The following is a 23,551-nucleotide window of genomic DNA, read 5'->3' on the forward strand; positions in this document are numbered from 1 at the left end:
GGGGACACGGGCTCGTGCCCCGGTCCGGGAAGATCCCACATGCCGCGGAGCGGCTGCGCCCGTGAGCCATGGCCTCTGAGCCTGCGTGTCCAGAGCCTGTGCTCCGCAATGGGAGAGGCTGCAGCAGTGAGAGGCCCGCGTACCGGAAAAAAAAGGAATGAGCACAAAGATTAAAGAGAATTACTGGAGCTCAGGCCACAGGGGAAAGGAGGGCACGTCATGAAGGGCCTGGGAGACCATAACAAGGATTTGGTCTCCGGCCAAAGAGCCATGGAGAGTCATCGAAAGATTTTAGGCAGGGAGGTGAGATAACCAAATCTGTCTTTCTATAGTTGAACAAGTTCCATCTCATGCCTATATGTATGAATTTTACTAGGCTTCTTCTGAGCCAAGGACTACTTTTTTGGCTTGCAAAGCCAACTTTGTGCAGTGAAACAGTTTCTACTAGAGACCAGTAAGAAGCTAGTAAGTTTCTTTGAATGAACAGTCACCACTTAGAAGAGGAGAGTATTAAGATTAAGTGTGCCCTTCTATATGCGGAATATTTCAAAACATTCACTTCTAAAAACATTCAAGTATAAAGGGGAGCTAGAAAACTCACTTACTTGAATTCAACATTCTTAAATAGACTAAGCTGTCTACTAAAAACTGATGGACCAGAAAATGTAGCTGTAAAAATATATATATATTGCATATTATATATATATATAAAATAAATAATAAAACAGTAAGTAAAATCAATAGCTCTCTTTACCTGTATATTAGCCAGCTTAAGACTTATGACATTATATTTTAAGACTTTAAAGTACAGTGATTATTTGGCTCTCATTTTTTTCATGACACTTGCAAATTATCATTAACCACCAGTTCAGGGGATCAATTTTAACTTTAAAAAATAGATGTTGATTCACTTACAGAGCACTACTTATTTTAAGTTTTAGTTACTGTAGTGCTTAGAGTTATACATACTAATTATAATGTACAATAGTATTTGTCTATGCTATTTATCTTGTCACTTATTTAAATAGAGGAAATTGCTGGGATGAATTTTTTTAATTGATAGACTAATAAAAGAACTTAAAGACAAAGGTCTTCTCTTAAATCTGATATACAAATAAAAGCATGTTCTTCTACTAATTAAGCAATACTTTTAGAATCAAGCTTCCTAGAAAAGATGGGATACTCTTCACCAAAGTAGTACTTCGTAGTTAGAAAATAACCTATAGGTCATTACTAAAAGTGAAAGCTATGGGATAGTTAAGAACAAAAATAAGGGACTTCCCTGGTGGTGCAGTGGTTAAGAATCCACGTGCCAATGCAGGGGACACGGGTTAGATCCTTGGTCTGGGAAGATCCCACATGCTGTGGAGCAACTAAGCCCATGCACCACAACTACCTACTGAACCTGCACTCTAGAGCCCTCGAGCCACAACTACTGAGCCTGCGTGCTACAACTACTGAAGCCCGCATGCCTAGAGCCCATGTTCCTCAACAAGAGAAGCCACCACAATGAGAAGCCCACGCACCACAATGAAGAGTAGCCCATGCTTGCTGCAACTAGAGAAAGCCTGAGCACAGCAACAAAGACCCAACACAACCCAAAAAAATTTTTTTTAAAAAAGAACAAAAATAAGCACAAAATCATGACCTTCACCAAACATGGAGTCTGTAATTTTCTCAGAAACAGAGACAGACCAAAAACTATGGGATAGCAATATCAGTTTCTTATTGATTATTGATATTTATGGTGTCCTTCCTATATTCCTTTTGTGAGAATATAGAAGCTTATTCACCAAATAGATGATATTGTACTCTTTATTTTCCACACAAATCTGGGTAACTAAGCTGCATTGGCTGAAAGGAGTAGGATGAATATTTTGAATTTGTCTATCTCATACTGACAACAAAAACAGTTCTTAAGAAAAATGTACCTATTTTGGAAGATTCCACTGAATTCTATTTATTCAACTGAAAAGAGTAAATAAATCAACAGAATAATTATTATCTCAAATAGGCTTATATAGGAAGTCACAATGAGAGATCATTTCTATCTTATTTAGTTGAATCAATGGAACTTACATTTATCTTAGCTTTGCCTTTAGTTTTTTTTTAAAAAACCATAATCATGGGAAGAGTTTTTTTTTTATATATAAATTTATTTATTACTTAGTTTTGGCTGTGTTGGGTCTTTGTTGCTGCGCATGGGCTTTCTCTAGTTGCAGCAAGATGGGGCCACTCTCTGTTGCGGTGTGAGGGCTTCTCATCGCGGTGGTTTCTCTTGTGGAGCACGGGCTCTAGGCACATGGGCTTTAGTAGTCGTGGCACATGGGCTCAGTAGTTGTGGCACGTGGGCTCAGTAGTTGTGGCAAACGGGCTTAGCTGCTCCTCGGCATGTGGGATCTTCCCTGACCAGGGCTCGAACCTGTGTCCCCTGAATTGGCAGGCAGATTCTTAACCGTTGTGCCACCAGGGAAGTCCCATGGAAAGAGCTTTGAAATGGAAATTCGAGAAGTAAAAGTGTCAGGAGTACTACTAACTCCTTGAGCAAATCACTAAGTCTCTTAGGGTTTTCAGTCTCTTAATTTACGATGGGCATAAAAACATCTGCCTTGCTTATGTCATATGTTGATGTAAGGCTCAAATAGGCAATATATGGAAAAGATGTCAAAAAGTATTGTCTGAGATGGAACAGTATAGGGACAGATCACAGGTCTAAGATGGGGTTCAAGTCCTATTTTGCCATTTACCAACTGTGTACCTTTAGGGAAGTCACTAAATCCCTTTCTGCCTCAATTTCTTCCTCCACTAAATGAGGGAGATGATCTGTAAGGTCCCTTCCATCTCCAAGAGTCTGTGATCTTATACTGGAAAAACTAATGAGAAAACCCTCTAACATGCTTTTGTTTCCCATGAAAGTGACATACACTGATTAGGTGCTCATTATTAATTTTAGTCTCTGTCTTGCAAATGAAAGAAAGTCACTTTTTGGGGGCATGAGCAAGTTCACATCCCATATGAAATAAGGTGTGGTATTAATTTGTTAACTATATATCAGAATGCTCTGAATGTAGGAAAGTGACAATCATGAAGAATTATGAGAATCATTACAAGGTATGAATACTGAGTGTAAAACTAACATTAGAAAAGAATCTGCCCTTGAGATAAGAACAGAATTTGTGCTACATTACTTACAATCCCTGTTAAAATCCACACACTCTGAACAAACAAGAGATTACAACTAAACACAGAGGCAGGGCTGGTTTAACTCATTCAGTTGCCCTTTTAATTCCTTGTTTTTCCATGGTATTCAACCTGGCTTTTATGTGCACCACAACTAAACCCAGGACAGGCAATAAGTGAGGCAACGTAAGGTCTATTGTCAGATATATGAGAGCAAGCAGGTATTTTTGTCTGTCTTATACACTGATGTATCCCAAACACCGATAGCACTGCTTGGTTCATATCTGTGGAAACAATGAACTTGCTTCCATTTTCTGCCTTTCTTTTCAGAACTTTTGACTTTTCTGTATATCATTAACATAAGATAAATCACAAAAATTTAACCACAGGTAGCCCTAGCAAAAGAGATGACTGGGCAATAATAAATGACCCACACAAATGCTTGAAACCTGTCACCTTAAAATAATTTGAATTAGAAGTAATGTTTGTTGCAGAGTAAAATTACTAAATATATAGGACAACACAAAAGCTAAAAATTGCTCCTTTTATTTACTAAAGAGACTACTTCACACAATGTAGAAAAAAATCAACCTGTAGTTCAAAAAATGGGATTAAAAATACAGGAAAAAGAGCTATTAATAAATAAGCTTCTTGTGTTTCCTCCTTTTAAAACTCAAAACAGTGTGGTCTGCCTCGTGCCCACATCAAAAGAACCCACTAACTGAGAATAACAGAAACGAAGGCTTAAGTCGATCTCTCTCTCCTGGTGCCGAAACCCGTTATACAAAAATGTTCTTTGAACCAACAACACACTTAGAAAGCCAGAAACAGAACAGGAAGATAAACCCACAAGAGAAAACAACTAGGACATCGCCACACACCCTCCAGTTTTCTCCAAAACGTTTTTCTTCCCAGATGAACACAGTAAGTCCAAAAGCTCTATTTTTAATGCACGAGTCTTGGTTGTGGCACAAACAGATCAATGGAAAATCTCGTCTTCATGAACACTTGAGGCTATAACACAAAGTATGTAAGCTTATAAAATAGCATGTCTAATATAGGAAGCCTCAAAATGAAAGCACGAAGGAACCAATGAGAAAATGAATGAATGTCTCTAAAAGAGAATTTTAGAGTATTTCAAGAAGTGATAATGTATAAATTGGCTATCAATTCTCAATCTTCTCCTCTACTATATAACTATGTACAACTATATGCATGTGTGTGTGTGTGTGTGTGTGTGTGTGTGTGTATTTAGTTTGTATACTTGTATACCTAGAAAAGAGCTGGCACAGTTACACTGGAGAGGGAATTTGGGAGAATTCTGGGGAAAGTGGGGGTAGGCCCTAATGTTCCCGCCATGCTGCAATAGGGAAAGAGGATTTTAAATGAAGGTTTGCTCTGGGTTATCAATGATACTGCCTTGCAATTTCTTAAGAGGATGCAATAAGGATTTAAATCACTTTCCAATTATTTCTAAAGGTCATTTATTCATTTATTCCACATATATTTATTGACAGAGGCAATTTCTTGAGACTATGTTTACACTGACAGGCTCTGTAGACACAGGCCTTTATAGTGAAAGCAAGAAAGCCCAGCCTTTTATAGGTTCAACAAAAACACAGATCCAGAACAGGAAAACCATATTTCAATACAGCTCCTTGTTCTATTCTTTGAGAACATCAACAGTTAAACTGACTTTTATGGCATGGCCTAGAGGCCTAACTATTATGCACAAAATAGAAAATGTGTCCATAGTTGTAGTCAACCAACAGATGAACAACTCAACTGTTCAAATTGGAGACTAATGTTCACTAGGCAACTTTTTCCCATAGTTAATCATGATACTGTTTCATTCTCTTCTAAAGGTTAAAGTAAAGCATTACCAGCTCTTATGACTTTCTCATGAGTTGTGATTAGGTGCAACCACATTCTCAGCACTGTAAGACTGAGAATGTTTTCACCCTAAATACAGCAACATCGAAATTGCCAACAATAATAACCCAAGGTTACTTCCATTATGAAGTTGGTCTTTGCTTTAAAAAAAATACCATACTTCCCTAGATAATAACCTACTTAAAGTGTTCTCCCTGATTAACAATGGCATTTGTCTAATGCCCGTGCCAGGAGTGGAAGCCTGTGGCTGACTGAAGCCAGCACAGCAACAGAAATATCTCCTAAAAACACAATACAGTATAGCTCATTCTTCAAGATCATCCAGGGGAAACTTGAGGATGAGTGTGTTGATGTCTTTTAAAAACAATCTGCTAAATGCTTTTAGATCCTGTGCCCTGATTACTGGCTGACCTATATATTTTTGGCAATGCTAGTGCCCTGGAGGGTCTGACCATTTAAATAGCTAAGGTCCTCAGTTTAGATGAATTTTGAAAAAGCCAAGATAAGTAGACTAATTTCCTAAAAATGTATTTTCTTCTGATCTTTGAAATGTTAAAACGGCCACACATCAGTGGATTATTTTGACCAAGGAAAGTTTTGCCTTTAAAGACTGCCATTGTAAACGACTAATCCCCCAGCCAGTCATACATGCCAGGTGAAGTACACTTACCAGGTAAGAAGCAATGACTCTTTACCTAATGGGGCTCGTTGAGAGGGCAAACTAACCTGGTAGATCGGATTCCCTGTGTAAATTATTGTTTGTTGCTAATGAACGTTGTCGTTGCAAAGGATGTTGTACAGATCCAATGAGACAACATACAGAACTGCCTAGTGTAGCACCTGACATCATCATCATCACAACAGAAACACATTCCAACCATGTTCAGAGCAGGTGTTTTAAGAAGAAATATAATCTTGAGGAGATCTCTGCACTCTCATTCTCAATGAAGCACTATTCACAATTACCAGGTTGCAGAAAAAACCTAAATGTCTATCAACAGATGGATGTAAAAAGAAGATGTGGCATATACTTACAATGGAACATTATTCAGCCTTGACAAAAAGAAGGACTTTCTGCAACACAGGACAATATGGATGAACCTGGAGGACATGATGTTAAGTGAACTAAGCCGGCCACAGAAGGACAGATACTACATATTTCACTCATATGAAAGATCTAAAATAGGCAAGTTCATAAGATCCAAGAGTTGAAAGCTGGTTGCCAGGGGCCAGCGAGGAGGGAGAAATGGCAAGTTGTTAGTCAATGAGCATAAAGTTTCAGTTAAGCAAGATGAATAATAAACCCTAGATCTTCTGTGCAACATTGTACCTCTTGTCACCGATAATGTACTGTACACTGAAATATGTGTCAAAGGGCAGATCTCAGGTTAAATGTTCTTACTACAATAAATAAAATAAAATATTTTGTAAAAGTAAAAAAGCAAAAGGAAAAAAATTTTTTCTTTTTCTTTGCAGTCTCATTTTTGGGCAAAATACCTGTAATATCTCCATAGGATTATAATGTAATATTATACACTTGAAATTTTACAACCAAATGTTGGTTATAAAATACCAAATATTGTAACCAAATATTGTAACCAGGTATTTCAAACTTTTTTTTTGTTAACCACAAACTAATAGGAAGAGGAAGTAACCTCTTAAATATTGATTATTTCTGAAAGATTGTTTGCCCATTGGACTTTTTTGGCAGATACACAATTACCATATTAGAGAACTAAAAGGAGCTTTAGGTATCATTTCAAAAACAAGGAAACTAAGACCCAAAGAGATTAAGGGAATGCCAGACCTAGTACCAGAAAGGGATTTCTTTGGACGTCCGTACAATGCTCTTCACACTAGTAGGGTGTATTTGTATGTTGAAATGATGACTGAGGCCAATGAAGGTCATAAGACCAAGAGGAGGCAAAGCTGGGAATCAGATCCAGTCCTAACCTACAAAGCCCGGCTCTTTTCAGCATGCCTTACTGCCTTATGGATGGTGAAGTGAGTCCTGCAACACCCCTGCCAAGGAAAAACCAATTCAGCTAATTTTCTGGCTCTTATGCAGAAGCTGTTGATTCCAAGCTCACATACCTGTGGTGGAGTCGATGGTGAAAAGGAATGACAGGTCTCCGAGGACAAGCTCATAAGCCACTGTTCCATACATCCCGGAATCCCTGTCTGAGGCAAGAACATTGATGATCTCAGTGCCTGGCTGGGTCTGGCCGCTAATGCTCGTCACATAGGTTGACGGGTTAAACACGGGTTCATTATCATTCACATCCTCCAGTTCCACACGAACAAAAGCTTGGGCGCTGAGTCCACCCTGTTGGATGGATGAGAAGTGGTTACAAATGGGTCTTACCTGAACACTGGGATGCAGAATAACTGAGAAGGATCCTAGAATAGACTTTTGAAACAACAAATTTTATATATATATATATATATATATATATTCACTTTAAATATATATTCATTTTACTTTTAACCTTGAGCTATGAGTTCATGGTATCTATACTCCAATGCTGATTCTTAAATAGGAATGAGATTACCACTTAAAGCTCCTAAGAGGCAATAATTTCAGAGTGGAGGACAAAGATATTCAAGGAAAGTTTCCCTGATGTCCAAAGAGTGAAAAAAAAGAACCACTTTCATCCCACAGATAATCTTTAACTGCTAAGGAGAAAGGGTAAGGGAGTATTGGAGGGGGGTGCAAGAAAAGACTGACCCATATGAGGGAGCTAGACTTCAGTTATTTGGAGGAAAATTGTAACAGAGATAAGAGCAAGTGCAAAGGCCCTGAGACAGGAGTGCAGTACATCCCAGGCCTGTTCAGGGAACAGCAAGGAAACCAGTAGGGTGATATCAAACGGGCAGGGACAGTTCACAGAGGGCTCTGTGGGCCTCTGAGAGGACCGTGGCTCTGACCCATTTGAGGGCTTTGAGCAGAGGAGTAGGTTGATTGCCCTGAAGGGCAGCAAGGTTGGAAGGAGGGAGACCTTCTTCCCTCCTTAAACCCTCCTTGAACCCTCCTCCTCCTGGAGAAGCCAGGAGATCTGGATCTGACATCTGGTCCTGCTGGCCTCTGGGACCACAGCTAGGAAGCCAGAAAATCATCAAGTCCAGAGCAGAAGGTAGCAGTGAAGGTACTTTTCCTACAGACTTGGGGCCAGATTTGTTTTGGGGTTCTTAATTTTCCATGTATTAGATAAGAAATATAGTGTATAAAACAGTGAGAAGTGGATCCCATACTGGCTTTTTGTGTGCGTTTCCTCCATCTAAAAATAAGGAGCAGGAGAGAGAGCACAATAGAAGAAGATAATCCTCTGCAAGTTTTACTTTTCCAAAGTAAAGCATATGTTCCTACTTAAAGCACCATTTTCTATTACTATCTGGTACACCTTGATACTATCATCTTGGACAAAAATCCTTGGTAAGTCACAACAGCCTGAGTTTTCTCACTTACTTATCCTCCCTCCCTCTCTCTCTCTGTCTCCCCACATTCCCCCTCCCCAACTGTGGCAGGATGCACTGAGCAAAGAGGAAACCCAAAGGCAGTGAAGAAGATTTGGCACAGGACAAAGAGAGCACGCTGCTGTGGGCTCTGGAGGGAGCACGAGCTGAGGGTGATGAAGGGCAAGAGAGAGAGCATCACTTCGTATTGTTTGGGATGAAGTTAACCACGAATCCAGAAATGCCTCTCATGCGCTGAGGGCCCATGTACCTGAGACACTGGGGACTAAAACAGAATTGAGAAAGACTAAAAAATAGTGTGATTTTCCATGTTCTAAGCTGAATAAAGTGCCAGGCCTATGCCAGTTCTAAATTAACACAGTAAAAATAAAAACAGTGGCAGTTCCATCCAGTCTGTGTCCTTAAAATGCAGACTGGCGCTGTGTCTTTAGTAAAGCTAAGTAACCTGTGGGTCCTCAGGTGGAGTGGAGTGGAGCGAGGGGGCTGCAAGCTGACTCCTAGCAGACGGGAAAGGCTGTGCCTGCTGATTCTCTAAACTGATTCCTTCTCAGGTTTGCTTTCTTTTTATCCTTACTTTCCTCTTTCTTTTAAATTTCTCCACAAGTTCAAGAAGTCATTTAGGTTTGGGGTGCGGGGTGCGGGGGTGCTGAGAAAGCAGGTAAGAGAAGAAATGAGAGAGTGGGGAACATGTGAAGAAATGAAGATCACTCCACCTTAAGACCTTTAAGAACAAAGATGTTCATTCCTGGGCTATCCATGAAGACCCTCAATCAGTCCATGTCACCAAAAACAAGCAAAATATTAAATGGACAAAGTGAAGAGCTTGTTGTCACAGATTAGTGAATCTTTTTGCAGGAACAGTATTATACATAGATTCAGTCTTCCTTTTTATGAATCCAATTTTTATCTGTTAAATGTATCAATGAGGGCACTTTCCTCTTATAATAACCATTTGTGAATGAATGTTAAGTGTGCTTCACGTGTATTTTCACCTTCGATTGTTATAATCTATAATCTAAAGATTTTTATGGTTTCCCCCACTTTTACAACTAGAAAACCAAAGCACAGAGAGCCTATGTGACTTGTCCAAAGTAAGTGAGACTATAAATAGCAGATCTGCAACTGGAACAGAGATTAATCTGTCCCCAAAGCCCCTGTGACTTCTTTTAAATTAGACCTTTAAATTATTGCTATGGTATAAATTCTACCCTTCACGAAGGACTTGTTTAAAGACTATGCTATGGGCAATGCCAACCATGGACTCCATCTCAGATTAAGTCCTGCTTACAAAGGGCTTAACATTTATGAGACAAACACTATACAATGGGGTTTGTGGCACAGAGGGACAATCTGGAGCCAGGAGATCTGGATCTGACATCTGGTCCTGCCGGCCTCTGGGACCACAGTCTCGAGAACGTCAGGGAGCCCGAGGTTGAGCTGCCTCTTCTGTAAAGCGGGCCGCCTGTTCACCGTGCAGGCCTGTTGTTGGAAGCAGGGATATAATATGTATGAAAGGATTTATTATGGCTAATCACCATCAATTATAAGATTTTACAGCCTCCTTATCCTAAATACTTGGGACCAGATAGATTTGTCTTGGAATCCTGAATTTTTTAAGTTTTATAAAAGAAATATAGTGTCTATACCTAATGAGGTCTGGAGTGGCAGCCCTTAATCACTTAATATTCTGCAGCAAAATGGATGAATGGACACATTTAGAAGGATTAAAAAAAAAAAAACATGAATAGTCTCATGTCGGTTCAAGTCAGATTTCTCACCAAATGAGTTTTCAAAACTCTCCATCTTGAGAGCTTTCAGAACTACACATAAAAGATTGTGGATCTTTATTACTCAGATGCAGATGTGCTGTGAGCATTGAATGGAGGGAAGCCTCAGGGCTGAAGAGATCCTTGAGATGGGTCCTCACAAACAAATAGGCTTTTAGAGCTCCAGCAGTGTGCAGGTCTGAGTCTGGAGGAGCCCTTTTTAATCGGAAGACGTGGGCCCTGAGGCATGGCTGCCGTCAGGGGACTGAGGAGGACCTGGTACAGTCCCTCCCGGTGAGTTTCTAGGGCAGTCTTTGTTATAGTGATTCCAAATCAGAAGAGTAGGAGGAAATTGGAAATGTGGTTTGGAGAGTCATAGCCAGATATTTGGAAACTAGAAGAATTCAGGATCCAGTCCCATTTATAGGTAGATAACAAAACCTCAAAGACAATGAACAGGACTAGAATCTGAGTGCTTCAGCTACAGCCAATCCAATCATTTCCTTGCTTTGCTTCTGCATCTTATTTATAAAAATCCTTCCCCTGCTCCTGTCCATGGGGCACTCCTAACTACTTCTGGTTGAATGCGGCCTCATTTGAATCAATTTTTGCTCAAATAAATTCTTAAAAATTAAAAAAAAATAGGATTTAAAAAACAGATATTTCAGGTAAAAATAACATCCTAGAAAATATAAAGATCTTTTTTAAAAGTCTCTGTCATGTTGTAGGAGAGGTAAGCACACTGGCATGGCTTGGAGGGCGAAGTAGAGGGTGGGAAAAATCTAAAGAAAAGCCTTGATGGTCAGATTCATGGAGCCTCATCTAAATGCTAAGGAGGATAGACTTTGTTCTGCACACCTGTAGACTCTCTCAGTAAAAAGTGTGGTGTGTACACCCTGAATACCTATATATTTACTAATAAATTATATATTCATTTACTATGCTAAATATTACATATATTAAAAATACCACAGAAGTTTTAAAAGGATGAAATTCTAAGTTATAATGTTTTCCTCCTAAATCCCCACTTGGGACACTATTGCTGTCATGAATGAAGGGACATGATCAAATCTAAGTTTTAGAAAAGATACCTGAGGTAGCAAAAAAAAGGTGCATCATAAAAATAAACAAATAAAGAGGTTCCTTAGTCAAAAAGGAAACGGTGGATTAACCAAGTCAAATGGGTTCTCGGCCTCAGGACTTGTCACAGAACCTTCCCGAGGCACATTTCTATCAGGTGGGGTGATTTCTGAGCTGTTTTCCAGTCTTATTTATCACAGAACCCTCAGTGGAAGGAACATCTCAGGAGGCAAGTATCCCACAGAGCACAGTGTGGTGAAAGCTAATCTAAGCTTTCTCCATTCCATCAAGTGTTCACTTCCCAATCCTCTGAAACTAAACTTCTGTCCAGCTCCTCAAGACTGTCCTGATCATGCAACCTCTGAGAGACCCTGACCAGAACCACCCAGTAAGCTGCTTCCAGGTTCCTGGCCCTTAGAACTGCATGAGATATTAAATGCGTATTATTTTAAGCTGCTAAATGTGGGAATAATTTGTTACACAGCAATAGGTAACTAATACACCTCATAAATTCTTTATATGAATATTTCTTAACTTTGTCTTATCCTTTCTCTTTCCACCAATAAGTTGTGGTTCACTTTGATATAATTTTAATCATTTAGGTTTTAAAATTATGGTAAGAGACTCTTAACCAATCTACCTGAATCCCAATCCTCTCAAGAAGTGCTGTGAAAGTTAGGAGTATTGGGGGAAATCACCAGATTTGAAAGCATACAATATTGAAGGCAGGAGGTTGTCTAGGACCAACACTGGATATGGAAAAATACCTGTTGTTTTGTCTATTTTGGCCATTGTCTGCTTCCCATGCTCTCTGTTTTTGCCTCTGGGACTCCTGAATAGAATATTAATATCTATCCTTCACGTTTCTTAGCTTGTTCTGGGCTGTGCTTACTTTTGCCAATGCATTCAAGTCTATAGTTCATAATTCAACAAGCAAAGGTGAAGGGAACTGAGGGTCCAGTTTGTTAAGGAAAAAAAATCAGTGAACCGTGGTGTCACCAAAGCCAAGAGAAGTAGTGTCCAAAGAACAATTTCAAGTTGCTTGAGAAGCCGAATAAAATGAAAATAAAGAAAGAACCCCAGGATGTGTCACAATGTAAATCATGTTACTAAAAGCAGTTTTACTAGAGAGGTGGGATAGGAAGAATGGATCAAAGAAAGACTGAAAAATGAGGAAACAGAGACAACTATTTTAAGTAGATTTGCAGTGAAAGATAGAAGAGGAAGAAAACAGTTTTCTCAAAAGATACCTGCAATCAAAAGGAGGTTTTTTTCAAAAGATGGACACTACTATTATTTTTTTTAACATCTTTATTGGAGTATAATTGCTTTACAATTGTGTGTTAGTTTCTGCTGTATAACAAAGTGAATCAGCTATACATATACATATATCCCCATATCTCCTCCCTCTTGCGTCTCCCTCCCACCCTCCCTATTCCACTCCTCTAGGGGGACATAAAGCACCAAGCTGATCTCCCTGTGTTATGCGGCTGCTTCCCACTAGCTATCTATTTTACATTTGGTAGTGTATATATACGTCCATGCCACTCTCTCACTTCGTTCCAGCTTACCCTTCCCCCTCCCCAGGACACTAGTATTATGCCCTGTAGGCTTACGGGAGACATTCATTCGAATTTGACAAAATCATTACAGAAGTGAGATCCTTAAGAAGGCTGGAATGGGGGGAGCCTGAACAGCAGAGGGATTTGCTTTCAACACAAACAGGGACATCTCTACTCTACTAACAGGAAAGAGGGCAAAGGATGTGAGCCAATAGCTGGCAGGAAGATAAGGACTTCTCTCTCAAGCAGGTATATTATTTTTCTCCAGGCACATTCAGCTGCTTAGGCAAGTACAGAAAAGGCAGAGTCAGGTTTAGATAGGGCTGGGGTTTTATCTGGAAAGTTCTGTGGAGCAATGGAACTAAAGGGAGTTTGCAGCTGAATGACTTCAAAGATGGGTCAATAAACTAGTGTTCTTAACAGGAGATCACTCTATGGGAGTGGAGGTGCTATGTAAGTGGAGAGAAAGATGAGAATGCTTATCAGAATACAGCATGCTGGACATCAAGATTTCAGAGGTTGGAAACCAGAAAGACAAGGAATTGAGAGGCTCAGGGTGTTGGGTGGTCCAAAAAACAGACAGTGAAGTTTCCAGGAGGGAACAGTAATGGAGAGGAAGACTGAGTAAGATGTAAAGGTCCTTGGTGACAACAAGGTTTAGAATATGACAGCAGCAACAAAGATTGTCCATGGTGTGGTCTGACAATATGAACTTCAAAAGGAGTTGGTCCTGGAGAAAGGAGTAAAAATGATTTGGATGCTGCAGTGGGCAACAGGAGGGCACCCACCTCAGCACCTCACTCCCAGCTTGTGATTAGTGGAATATGGACTGCTGCGCGAGAGAGCAAAGAGGAATCGGTATCCTCAGGGGAAGCCTGTTTTGATCAGGGCAAGAAGATGAAGAAGCAGTCAGACACCAGGCTGAGTGTGCAAGAGAATGTGCTACATGATGGACCAGGAGTTCCAGAGGGTGTGGTAGAAGAGTATGGGAGGGTGGGTAGGAGATTGGTCCAAATTAAAGGATGAACAGAGCAGGATGGGGATGAGAATACAGATGATGGATGGCTGGGAGGCTTAAACTTCTAGAGGTAAGAATGAGGCAAAGTGGCATTTAAGACATCTGGGAATTAATCCTGGTAGTGTATTAAAGAATGGCAGACAAGCATTTTGAGATATGGTTAAGACAATTTAGCTAGAAAATGTGGGCAACTGGGCAATGGTTTATTCCTGAAACTGGGGTAGCAGGGTTGTGATCAATGAAATATAAGAATAAGCTCTTGAATTCTTTTTGGAAAATGAGATAACATAATCTATTAAAATTAAAATGAGCATGCCCTAAGTTTCAGTTATGTAGAGTAAATAAGTTCCGGAGACCTAATGTACAGCATGATGATTATAGTTAATAATACTCTACTGTATACTTGAATTTTGCTGAGAGTAGATCTTAAGTGTTCTCACCACTCACTATGTTTGATGATGGATACGTTAATTATCTTAATTGTGATAATCATTTCACTATGTGTACATATAATCAAAACAACATGCTGTACACCTATTTATACAATTTTAATTACACCTCAATAAAGCTGGGGGGAAAGGAAAAAATTAGTCTGCCCTTTTACTTAGCAAGTTTGCTTCCAGAGATTTATTTGCATTATACACAAACTCTGCAGCATAACTTCAATAGTCAACATTTATCATGAATATATATAATGGTGTCAATCTACTTTCTACGTTACTAGTCTGAAACAACCCTCCCCTAAGCCTGGAGTGGTGAGATAAGAGTTGAAATAGCTTTATCTCAAACACATATTTCAGCTACAGAGTTCAGGATGTCACAAAAAATAGAGATAGAATGTTAATAAACACACACACCAAAAAAGAAACATTCATTTGCAGAAAATGAATAGTAAAAGGAAATAGGAGTTAGATATAAGCATGGAATAATTCAATTATTGTGAAAAATCACTTGACTTGCAGTGTAATCCAATTATTTATTTTCATCATGTAATTTTATAGCATCCTCATGACTTCTATGTATGAGGTAAATAGCAGCAATTGCAGTAGCAAAAATAGTCTATTTCAGAAGTAATACAGGTAGAATAGAAATGATTGAGTTTAAAAAATATTGACAGTCATCACAAGGATAAATAGAGAAGAAGCCCAGAACATCTAGGTATTTTAATAAGAATTCTTCTATTGATAGATAAATATCTCTTAGCAACCAGCAGCAAATGGGTTCTCAGCAATTTTCTTCCAAAGAGCTTTCAGGACATATATTAGAAACAGAAAGGATCAGAGGAAAAACCATAGATTGTCAAGGTAATTTTGTACAGTTAAAGGCCTTTGTCAAGGTGCAGTTCATCGTTTTAATTAAATTCATTATGGCCTAGAATCCAACATCTTGGACCTAAAATATCTTGCCTGAGTTCATTAATTTTTTCAAATTGGAGCTGGATTGCTTCTAGGGGACAGCCTACCAAGTCGTTATCAACCTTGATATCTTCATCTTTACCAACCTTTTTGATTAGGAACATGTGCTGTGAGTAGATATTGCATAGAGTAATGATGACAGATGAAGACTTCACCCTGTAGAAATGCACAGTTCATCACAGAAGAAATTTACAAAGATTACGCTGATAACAGAATAAACCCTGCACACTGGATAACACACACACACACGCACACAAGTTGCTTGTTCTCATACATTCTGACGCAAACACTAGGGACACTGGAGGCAGTTTCAGGTCCGAACAAGGTGAAGATTAGGAAGCTGTTAAAACCCTATGGTTTGGGGGCGGGGAAAGACTCTTCTAAAATTTATCTTTAAAAATGCATCACCAGGTCTGCCCCCAAGAGAACCTGCCTCCAGGCTGGCTGAGTGTGCAGCTCCCTTCTGGAGCCCCCGCCACCGGGAACCTTCATGATGGGCAAGAAGGAGAAGACAGCCACCAGTATGGAGAAGAAGTTGTCCAAGTGCTGGGGAAGGAGGAGACCCTGAGGCTCTGATAGCCCATTTCTAAATGCTAGATGCTAAAAAAGACTCAGACAATAGAAACACTGTGATCCCCCACTCACCGATGTTGAATGTGTCATTCTCTGCTCATTCTGAGAAAGATGAATTGATCCTATCACTACACAAACCTTTGGGTCCTGAATTTGGCACCCAAGACCTGGGAGCAAATCAAATCATCAGGAGGTCCTTTAGGTCAAAGCAGGTATCAGGTGGTAGCCTGGAAAACACAGCTAATTCTTCTTGGTGGTTTCCACAACAGTACAAGGGATTACATCCAGGACAATGACATGTATGCCTTTAATCTGGGCACATTCACATGGAGTAAGCTGTCACGATGAGGGATGGGGCCACCCCCAGGCTGGGCTGCCAAAGATCCGTCACTCCCCAGAGGACCATATTCATCTGTGGAGGCTACTGGAAAAGTTCAACAAAGGCGGACAAACACACCCTGCATTTAAATAAACTCCAACTAAAGTCTGAGGAAGGAAGAAAAGGAAAATGGGTGTGGACTCAGAGTACCCCTTGGGGAATAGAGCTCACTCCAAGAGCTGGCGTTTAGGCAGGTGTGGTTCTGAATCATCAGACACTGTTCCTTGGGGGTGTCTGTGACGAGGAATGGGAAGAGAGCCTGAAGGGCAATGATTTTGATTAACTGTACTTCTATGACACCTGGGTCAGAGAAGAGAAAACGTAAGTGAGACTAAAAAAAAGTGAAACCCAAAGGTGATAACAAGCGGGGATGTGGGAAAGCCGGCATCCAGGAGCCCCTGGAGGGGGTTAAAGTGGCGGATGTTGAAGATGGGACCATGATCACCATTGAACAAGAGCCCTCCACCACAGGCAACAGGAAGGAGGAAGAGGGTTCAGACAAAGCCAGTGGCCTCTGATGGAGCCAGGTCCTCATTCCAAAATCATATTGGTCCAAAAGCACAGGCTGCTCTACGTTTATGGGGCTTGTTTGAAGCAGGTGACTGCCAGTTCATTCCCAATGACTTGTACTGCCTTGATTTCTACAAGATGGAAGAATGGAAGACTTTGGTGAGATGGATCCAAAAACAAAGAGCATCTGCAGGAGGTAAACTTGGAGAATGATGGAGATGAGTTAAAAGACTCAGAAGGAAGAGAGAAAGATGAGGAAGATGATGACCAAAGAGGAAAGTGGGGAGGAGGGTGAAGAGGAGGTAGGTGCACATTGGTGGCGCCTGACCAACAGTATGTGGACTCTACCCAGGACTGAGCAGTACTGAGTGAAGTTTTCTTGGGACGCCGGGGCCTGACACAAAGGAGAAGAAAGTGCTGAGAGTAGCCCATACCATGACCCAAACTTGCTTTGATGATTTAAGATGCTACTCTGGACCAGAAGTTAAACTGAGTAGTGAATTCCCTGAATACGACTGAGTATTATTTCCAAGAAATTGGAGTGAAACAAGGTGGCTGCAAAGATTTTCTTTTGTGTAGTCTGATGCGTACCAGGGTTCAGGTCAGCCCTTTGCCATCCTCTCTGGAAAGACTCTGCACCAGGGCAGCGCATTGGCTGCATCTTCCTTTTCTGTATCCTGATGCTTTGACATCCGGGGCCTTGCTTGTCCTGGAGGGACTGCCAGGGGGTCAGGTGAAAATGCTTTTCCAATGTAAACCAACACTCCCAACCACCTCCTTTACTGGCTTTCACACTCTGGGCCACTATTCATCTGCCCTAATCACCCCACAGCCAGGTACCAGATAAATAGAGACAGGCTTTGTGCCCCAGGCCACTGAAATTATTCTATCTAGCCAGTCTTAAGCTTGCTTATTCTGCCTCTCCCATTCCTTCCCTTGGAAACCACAATAAAGGCCCCTACCCAGAGTTTCCCTCTCCCCCTCTGCCTCCTGACAAACCCAGTGCTTCCCGTTGTGCACACACCATGTACACTCCCTCCCAGAATGTGGCATGCTCCTCCTCTTGGGATCTGTGAGTATAACAAACTGTTTTTTCAATGGCAGTTGTCTCCTTACTCATACCTGAATAATAATAAAATCTATATTAAAACCAGGAAGGGTGCAGACCAGTTCCCATGTCTAAAGGAGCTGGGCCTAAGATATCACCTCAACAGGAGGATGAGACCTTGAATATGAAGTACCCACTGGAAGGATGTTTCTATTCTAACAAAACTGGAATATGTTGTACTTTGTTGAGTGTTTTCCATCTACAAAACAAGGAGTTTTTACAGAAGAATATTCTAAACATATAAACACTGTACAGAATATTCACGCACATCATCGTCTATAACAAAATACCATAGCGGGATGGCTTATAAACAACAGAAATTTGTTTCTTACAGTTCTGGTGGCTAGAAGTATGTGATCAGGGTGTCAGTATGGCTGGGTTCTGGTGAAGGCCACAACTTCTTGCTGTGTCCTCAGACAGCAGAAGAGGTTAAGGAGATCTCTGGGACTTCTTTCCTAAGGGCACTCATTCCATTCCTGAGGGCTCCACCTTCATGACCTAACCACCTTCCAAAGGCCTCACCTCCTAATATTACCACCTTGGGCTTTAGGATTTCAACATATGAGTCTGAGGGGTACACAAACATTCAGACCATAGCAATCATCGACCTGAAGATCGTCTCTTCTTTGATTTCTAAAAACTAGCAAAAGCTGCTACACTGTCTGTAAACACTTTCTCAGTTATCCTGAAAATAAAATACCTTTTAACTGGAGAAAAAAAAGCATCTCCTTTGTTCAATCTTGGAAAGCTTTATGGAGGGATGGTGTGATTAAAGATGAACTTGAATTTGCAATAGAGACTGGAGAGCTGAGAGGGAAAGAAGGTATTCTTCATAGAGTAAGTTTGTAGAGTAGGTTCAATATGGAAACAGAAAGAAATAAGCAAGGAGGTTTAAATTAAATATGTAGGTTGATTTTTCATTCCACTGCCAATGCTCCTAATTAATGCACTACTTTTTGGCAGTAAAAAAATTCTGGCATGAAGTAAAATATTTCTATTAAGATAATTTCTACATACACTTTTATAAAATCATCCAAAAAAACCAACTAATTAGAAACAGATGTTCAACTACTGCAGTATTGGATTTAAACTGGTTATGGACTCCTTTTAAAATTGTCTCAAAGTCTATTAAGAATATATTTCTGAAGCCTTGGATAAATGTTTGTGTATGCATATATTGAGTTTTAAATAATCATATAGACTTGAATTAACCTAAACTCCTCTGTTTACTCTTGCTTTTGTTTCCTACTTCTTTTCTTACATTGAAGCAAAAATTCCTGAAACCACATAGAGAGGGGTTGTTAAATCTAAGCAAATACATCATGGTAATTTTATTGAGTTAAATGACTTTATTTTCATGTTTGTCTCTACGTGATTACTTGTAATAAATATATTTAGATTCATCTTTTCCCATCAATTCGTGTCTTAGGCAAATTCTCCCACTAATTTCAAAAGAGAAAGATTAGACCAGAAAGGTGTTAGCAGTACCAATCTACACAAGTAAGTAGTAGGCAGATAAGAAAAGAAATAAGGAAAGTCTCCAAAATAGACTAAGTGAAAAAAATGTGTAGAACAGTGCATAAAGAAGACTGCCTTTGCTGTAATGTAATAAAAGTTGAATAAGCTGTTTCTAAAATGTACTTGGAAATGTAAATGGTCAGGAACAACCAAGGCAATCTTGAAAATGAAGGACAAAACTAAACAAATACATGATATCATGACCTATTATAAAGCTAAAGTAATTAAGAGAATATGGAGTTAGTACAAAGGTAGACAAAGAGGTCAGAAATAGGGTGTCCAGAAATAGACACACACATATACAGTCAAGTGATTCATGACAAAGGTGACACTACAGCTCAGTGAGGGAAGAGTGATCATTTCAGTAAATGGTGCTGAGTCAACTGAATATCCATATTGTGAAAAAATAAATGTTCCTCCCACTAGATTGAAATAATAAGTGTAAAAAGTAAAGCAATAAAATTTTTGGAAGAAAAAAACAAGAGAATACCTTCATGTCCCCAAGGTAAACAAATACTTCTTAAAAGGACAGAAACAGTATTAGATGTAAAGGGAAACAAATGGATAAACTGAGTTTAATTAGAATTAAGAATTTCTGTTCCTCAAAAGACTCCACTAAGGGAGTGAAAAGGTAAGCCACAGAACTGGACAAGATAGATGCATAAATATATCCAACAAAGGGCTTCCATTCCAAAAGTGTAAAGAATTCATACAAATCAATAACAAAGAGAAGCCAACAGTACAATAGAAAATGGGTAAAGAATTAGACACTTCACAAACAAGTTATACAAATAGCCAATAAATATATGAAAAAGTGCTCAATTCATCAGTCATCAAAGAAATGCAAAGTAAAACTCTAATGTGATACGCTACTTCACAGGTACAGAACTGCTATAAGTAAAAAAACATTAAATACCAAATGTTGGGGAGGATGTACAACAACTGAAATTGGTGGGAGTATAAACTGGTACAACTATTTTGAAAAGTTGTTTGATTTTCTTATGACATAGCAATTCCATTCCTAAATATAGACCCAATATAAATGCCTATATTTTTTCAATAAATTACATGTATAACACAGTTAATAGAAATACTATTTGTCATAGCCTAAAATGGATTCCATCAATTACAAAACAGATTAAAAATTATTGTAAATTCACATAAAAGAATAATATAAACCAATGAGAATGAATGAACTATTGCTACACGCAACAGCAAGAATGATGCTCACAAATAATGCCCTGTAAAAGAAACAATAAAAACACATACTGTATGAATCCATTCACTGAAAGCTTAAAAATAGGCAAATAATATTTGGTATTAGAAGTCAATAATGATTATCCTTAAAGGGTGGGAAGGATGGTCACAGTAAGGGGCTGAGAGAGGGGTTTCCAGGGTACTGGTAATGTTTCTTCATCTGCTTCTATGTATGTTTTCATTCTTCAAAAATCCATTGAGCTGTACACTTATGATTCGTGCAATTTTCTGCATGTACTTTATACGTTAGTTTAAAAGTTTACCCAAAAAAGACATAAAAGCCAAATTGAAGGTGCCCCCACTGATCCAAGATGGTTCAATTAATATGAACATCAGAAAAGATAAGGTCAGTAATGTACAAAACATAACAAATATACAAAAAATACAAGAATTTATAACCGAACTAGGAAAAAATCATCAGGAATGTTTGGAGATGGTAAACGCACCAACTCATCATTATAAACCTGATAAAGTGAAAGAATCAAGCATTATACTGCCTTTCCTGTGCGCATTATACTTCAGTGTAATCAAATAGTTGATGAGAGAACATTCTTCTTCTTTTTTTTTGCGGTACGCGGGCCTCTCACTGCTGTGGCCTCTCCCCTTGCGGAGCACAGGCTCCGGATGCGCAGGCTCAGCGGCCATGGCTCACGGGCCCAGCCGCTCCGCGGCATGTGGGATCTTCCCAGACCGGGGCACGAACCCGCGTCCCCTGCATCGGCAGGCGGACTCTCAACCACTGCGCCACCAGGGAAGCCCTTGAGAACATTCTTCTTAATTGAAGTATTTCAGATAATAAATGCAAAAGGAAAGACAGAATTCAAAAATCACCCTACTGCAACCCTTAATGAAATAATGTTATGTGTCTGCTGATGTAATAAGAAGCACAGAGCACCACCTATATAAAGCCAAAACTAATCAGTCTCTGGCTCAAAATGGCAGTTTATAGGAAGTACGATAAAAGAACACATTAAGTGAATCCTAAGGATGTAATCAGCCACATTTAGAATATGGAAAACTTACAAGACAATTGATCTGATTTTTTTCCAAAAATAAATACTGTAGGAGAAAAGGTAAGGGGGATGAGTGGGGGACTAACTGTTACAGATTGAAATTTAAGGAATACAGCAATCAAATCCATTCATGGACTTATTTGGATCTTGATTTAAACATGCCAACTACTTCAAGACATTTTTAGGTAATCCAGTAAATTTTAAATGGAATGGATATTAGATATTATTACAGAATTACTGTTAATTTACTATAGTTGTGTTTTAAAAAAAAGTCATTATCTGTTAGAGATATTATTGAATTATTTGCAGATGAAATGAAATAATGTCTGGTATTTGCTTCCAAACACTCCAGCAAAAGAAAGAGGTAGTGATTTATGAAATAAGATTGGCCAGTTGTTGATTGATAATCCTTGGTATTCTCTAATACACACACAGCGGTTCACTTTTGAGTATGTTTAAAATTTCATACATAAAGACTTACCCCATCCTTAGCTTTCACCAAGAGATCGTAGGTGGCTGGATCCCTTTCCCTGTCGATATCTTGAGAAACACAGATTTGCCCATCATGGGGGTCTATCTGGAATGATTGAGGTGCTTCATAGCTTTGGAATCCAGCATAAAGAGAATATTCAACAAAGCCATAGAGTCCTGCATCTGCATCGGAGGCTTTTACCTGTGAGACAGGAGGTTGATCAGTGAGGAAAGAGAAATGCTAGCGTCACCTTTCAATGGATCATGAATCACTATCCTGATGTGCACAGCCAAGTAGCCCGCATAGCTATTCACAAAGTGTAGGCTTTGGTTTTCTCTTTCTCTTCTCTTACCTTCTGTGACAACTCACCCTCACTGTCCTCCTCCCTTTGTGAGGTCTCCTTTTCAGTCTCCTTTTCTATTCCTATACCTTCACATGATCTCTGAAAGTGTGAGTTCCTTGGTCCATTTGCCTTCTTATTCCACTCACTACACCTAAGTGATTTCATCCAATCTCAAGGATTTAAATCCATATACTAACCACCTGATAACATACCTGTGGATTCCCACTCATACCCAAGCCCTTCAGGTGATGGGCTCAATGCTCGCCCTCACCTCTTCAGAGCAACAAGGGAAGGACAAGGAAATCAGGCACAATTACTAGTAATCCAACCCAACTGAGAGAATTCACCCTGGAGCATGAGATTTGAACTTCCCAAGCCAGATTTCCTTCCAGGGGTAATGCTCCCATCAGAGCCCCAACAGTCATGCAGACTGAACACTACACAGAGGCGCCCTGCCCAGCAGCTGCATGGGGGTGAAATCCAGTCAGTGCTCTGCTTGCCAAAAGGTGCACTTACATGGAGCTGTAACTGCACAGAGGAAAGGGCACCTTTCTCTTTGACCATAAATACTATTTATGTTAGCGGTTGTCATATGCCTGGTAGGAAAGACGAAGCAAGTGGAATTATGAAAACACTTAACTGATTTACACTAACTATGGGAGTATATAGTGAGAAATACAACAGGCTATTTATAAAACTCAACATATACTTGAGCTCATAGGCTTGGTATAATTCTTTTGATTTGCAACCTAATTAATAGTAACAACAAACATCTAAATAGAACTTACAATAAAAGAAGCACCTTAAGGGAAGATCGACCAAAAGAAGAAGAAGGAGAAGGAGGAGAAAGAAGAGGAGGTAGAGGAAGAAGGAGAAAGAAAAAAAAGTAAAAGAACTATATGCTACAGAACAGGTACTATTCTAATTGCTAAACATATATTACATACTTATAACCTATAATGAATTCCATTTTACAGATGAGAAAAGTCA

General features: G+C 39.5%; 1 protein-coding gene across 1 annotated transcript in view; it reads right to left on the reverse strand.

Moving 5' to 3' along the window:
• The window catches only part of DCHS2 (dachsous cadherin-related 2), a 149,990-nt gene extending 127,199 nt beyond the window's left edge, over positions 1–22,791 (reverse strand). Inside the window, exons 1-3 of the mRNA XM_049709419.1 lie at positions 22,774–22,791; positions 22,228–22,419; positions 7,168–7,399 (exon numbers count right to left, since the gene is read on the reverse strand). Of these exons, the coding sequence (XP_049565376.1) occupies positions 7,168–7,399; positions 22,228–22,419; positions 22,774–22,791 (442 nt within the window). The remainder of the gene's footprint in view (positions 1–7,167; positions 7,400–22,227; positions 22,420–22,773) is intronic.
• Between the last annotated feature and the right edge of the window lie 760 nt (positions 22,792–23,551).

The sequence above is a fragment of the Orcinus orca genome, chromosome 4, assembly GCF_937001465.1.
Source record: "Orcinus orca chromosome 4, mOrcOrc1.1, whole genome shotgun sequence".
NCBI lineage: Eukaryota > Metazoa > Chordata > Mammalia > Artiodactyla > Delphinidae > Orcinus > Orcinus orca.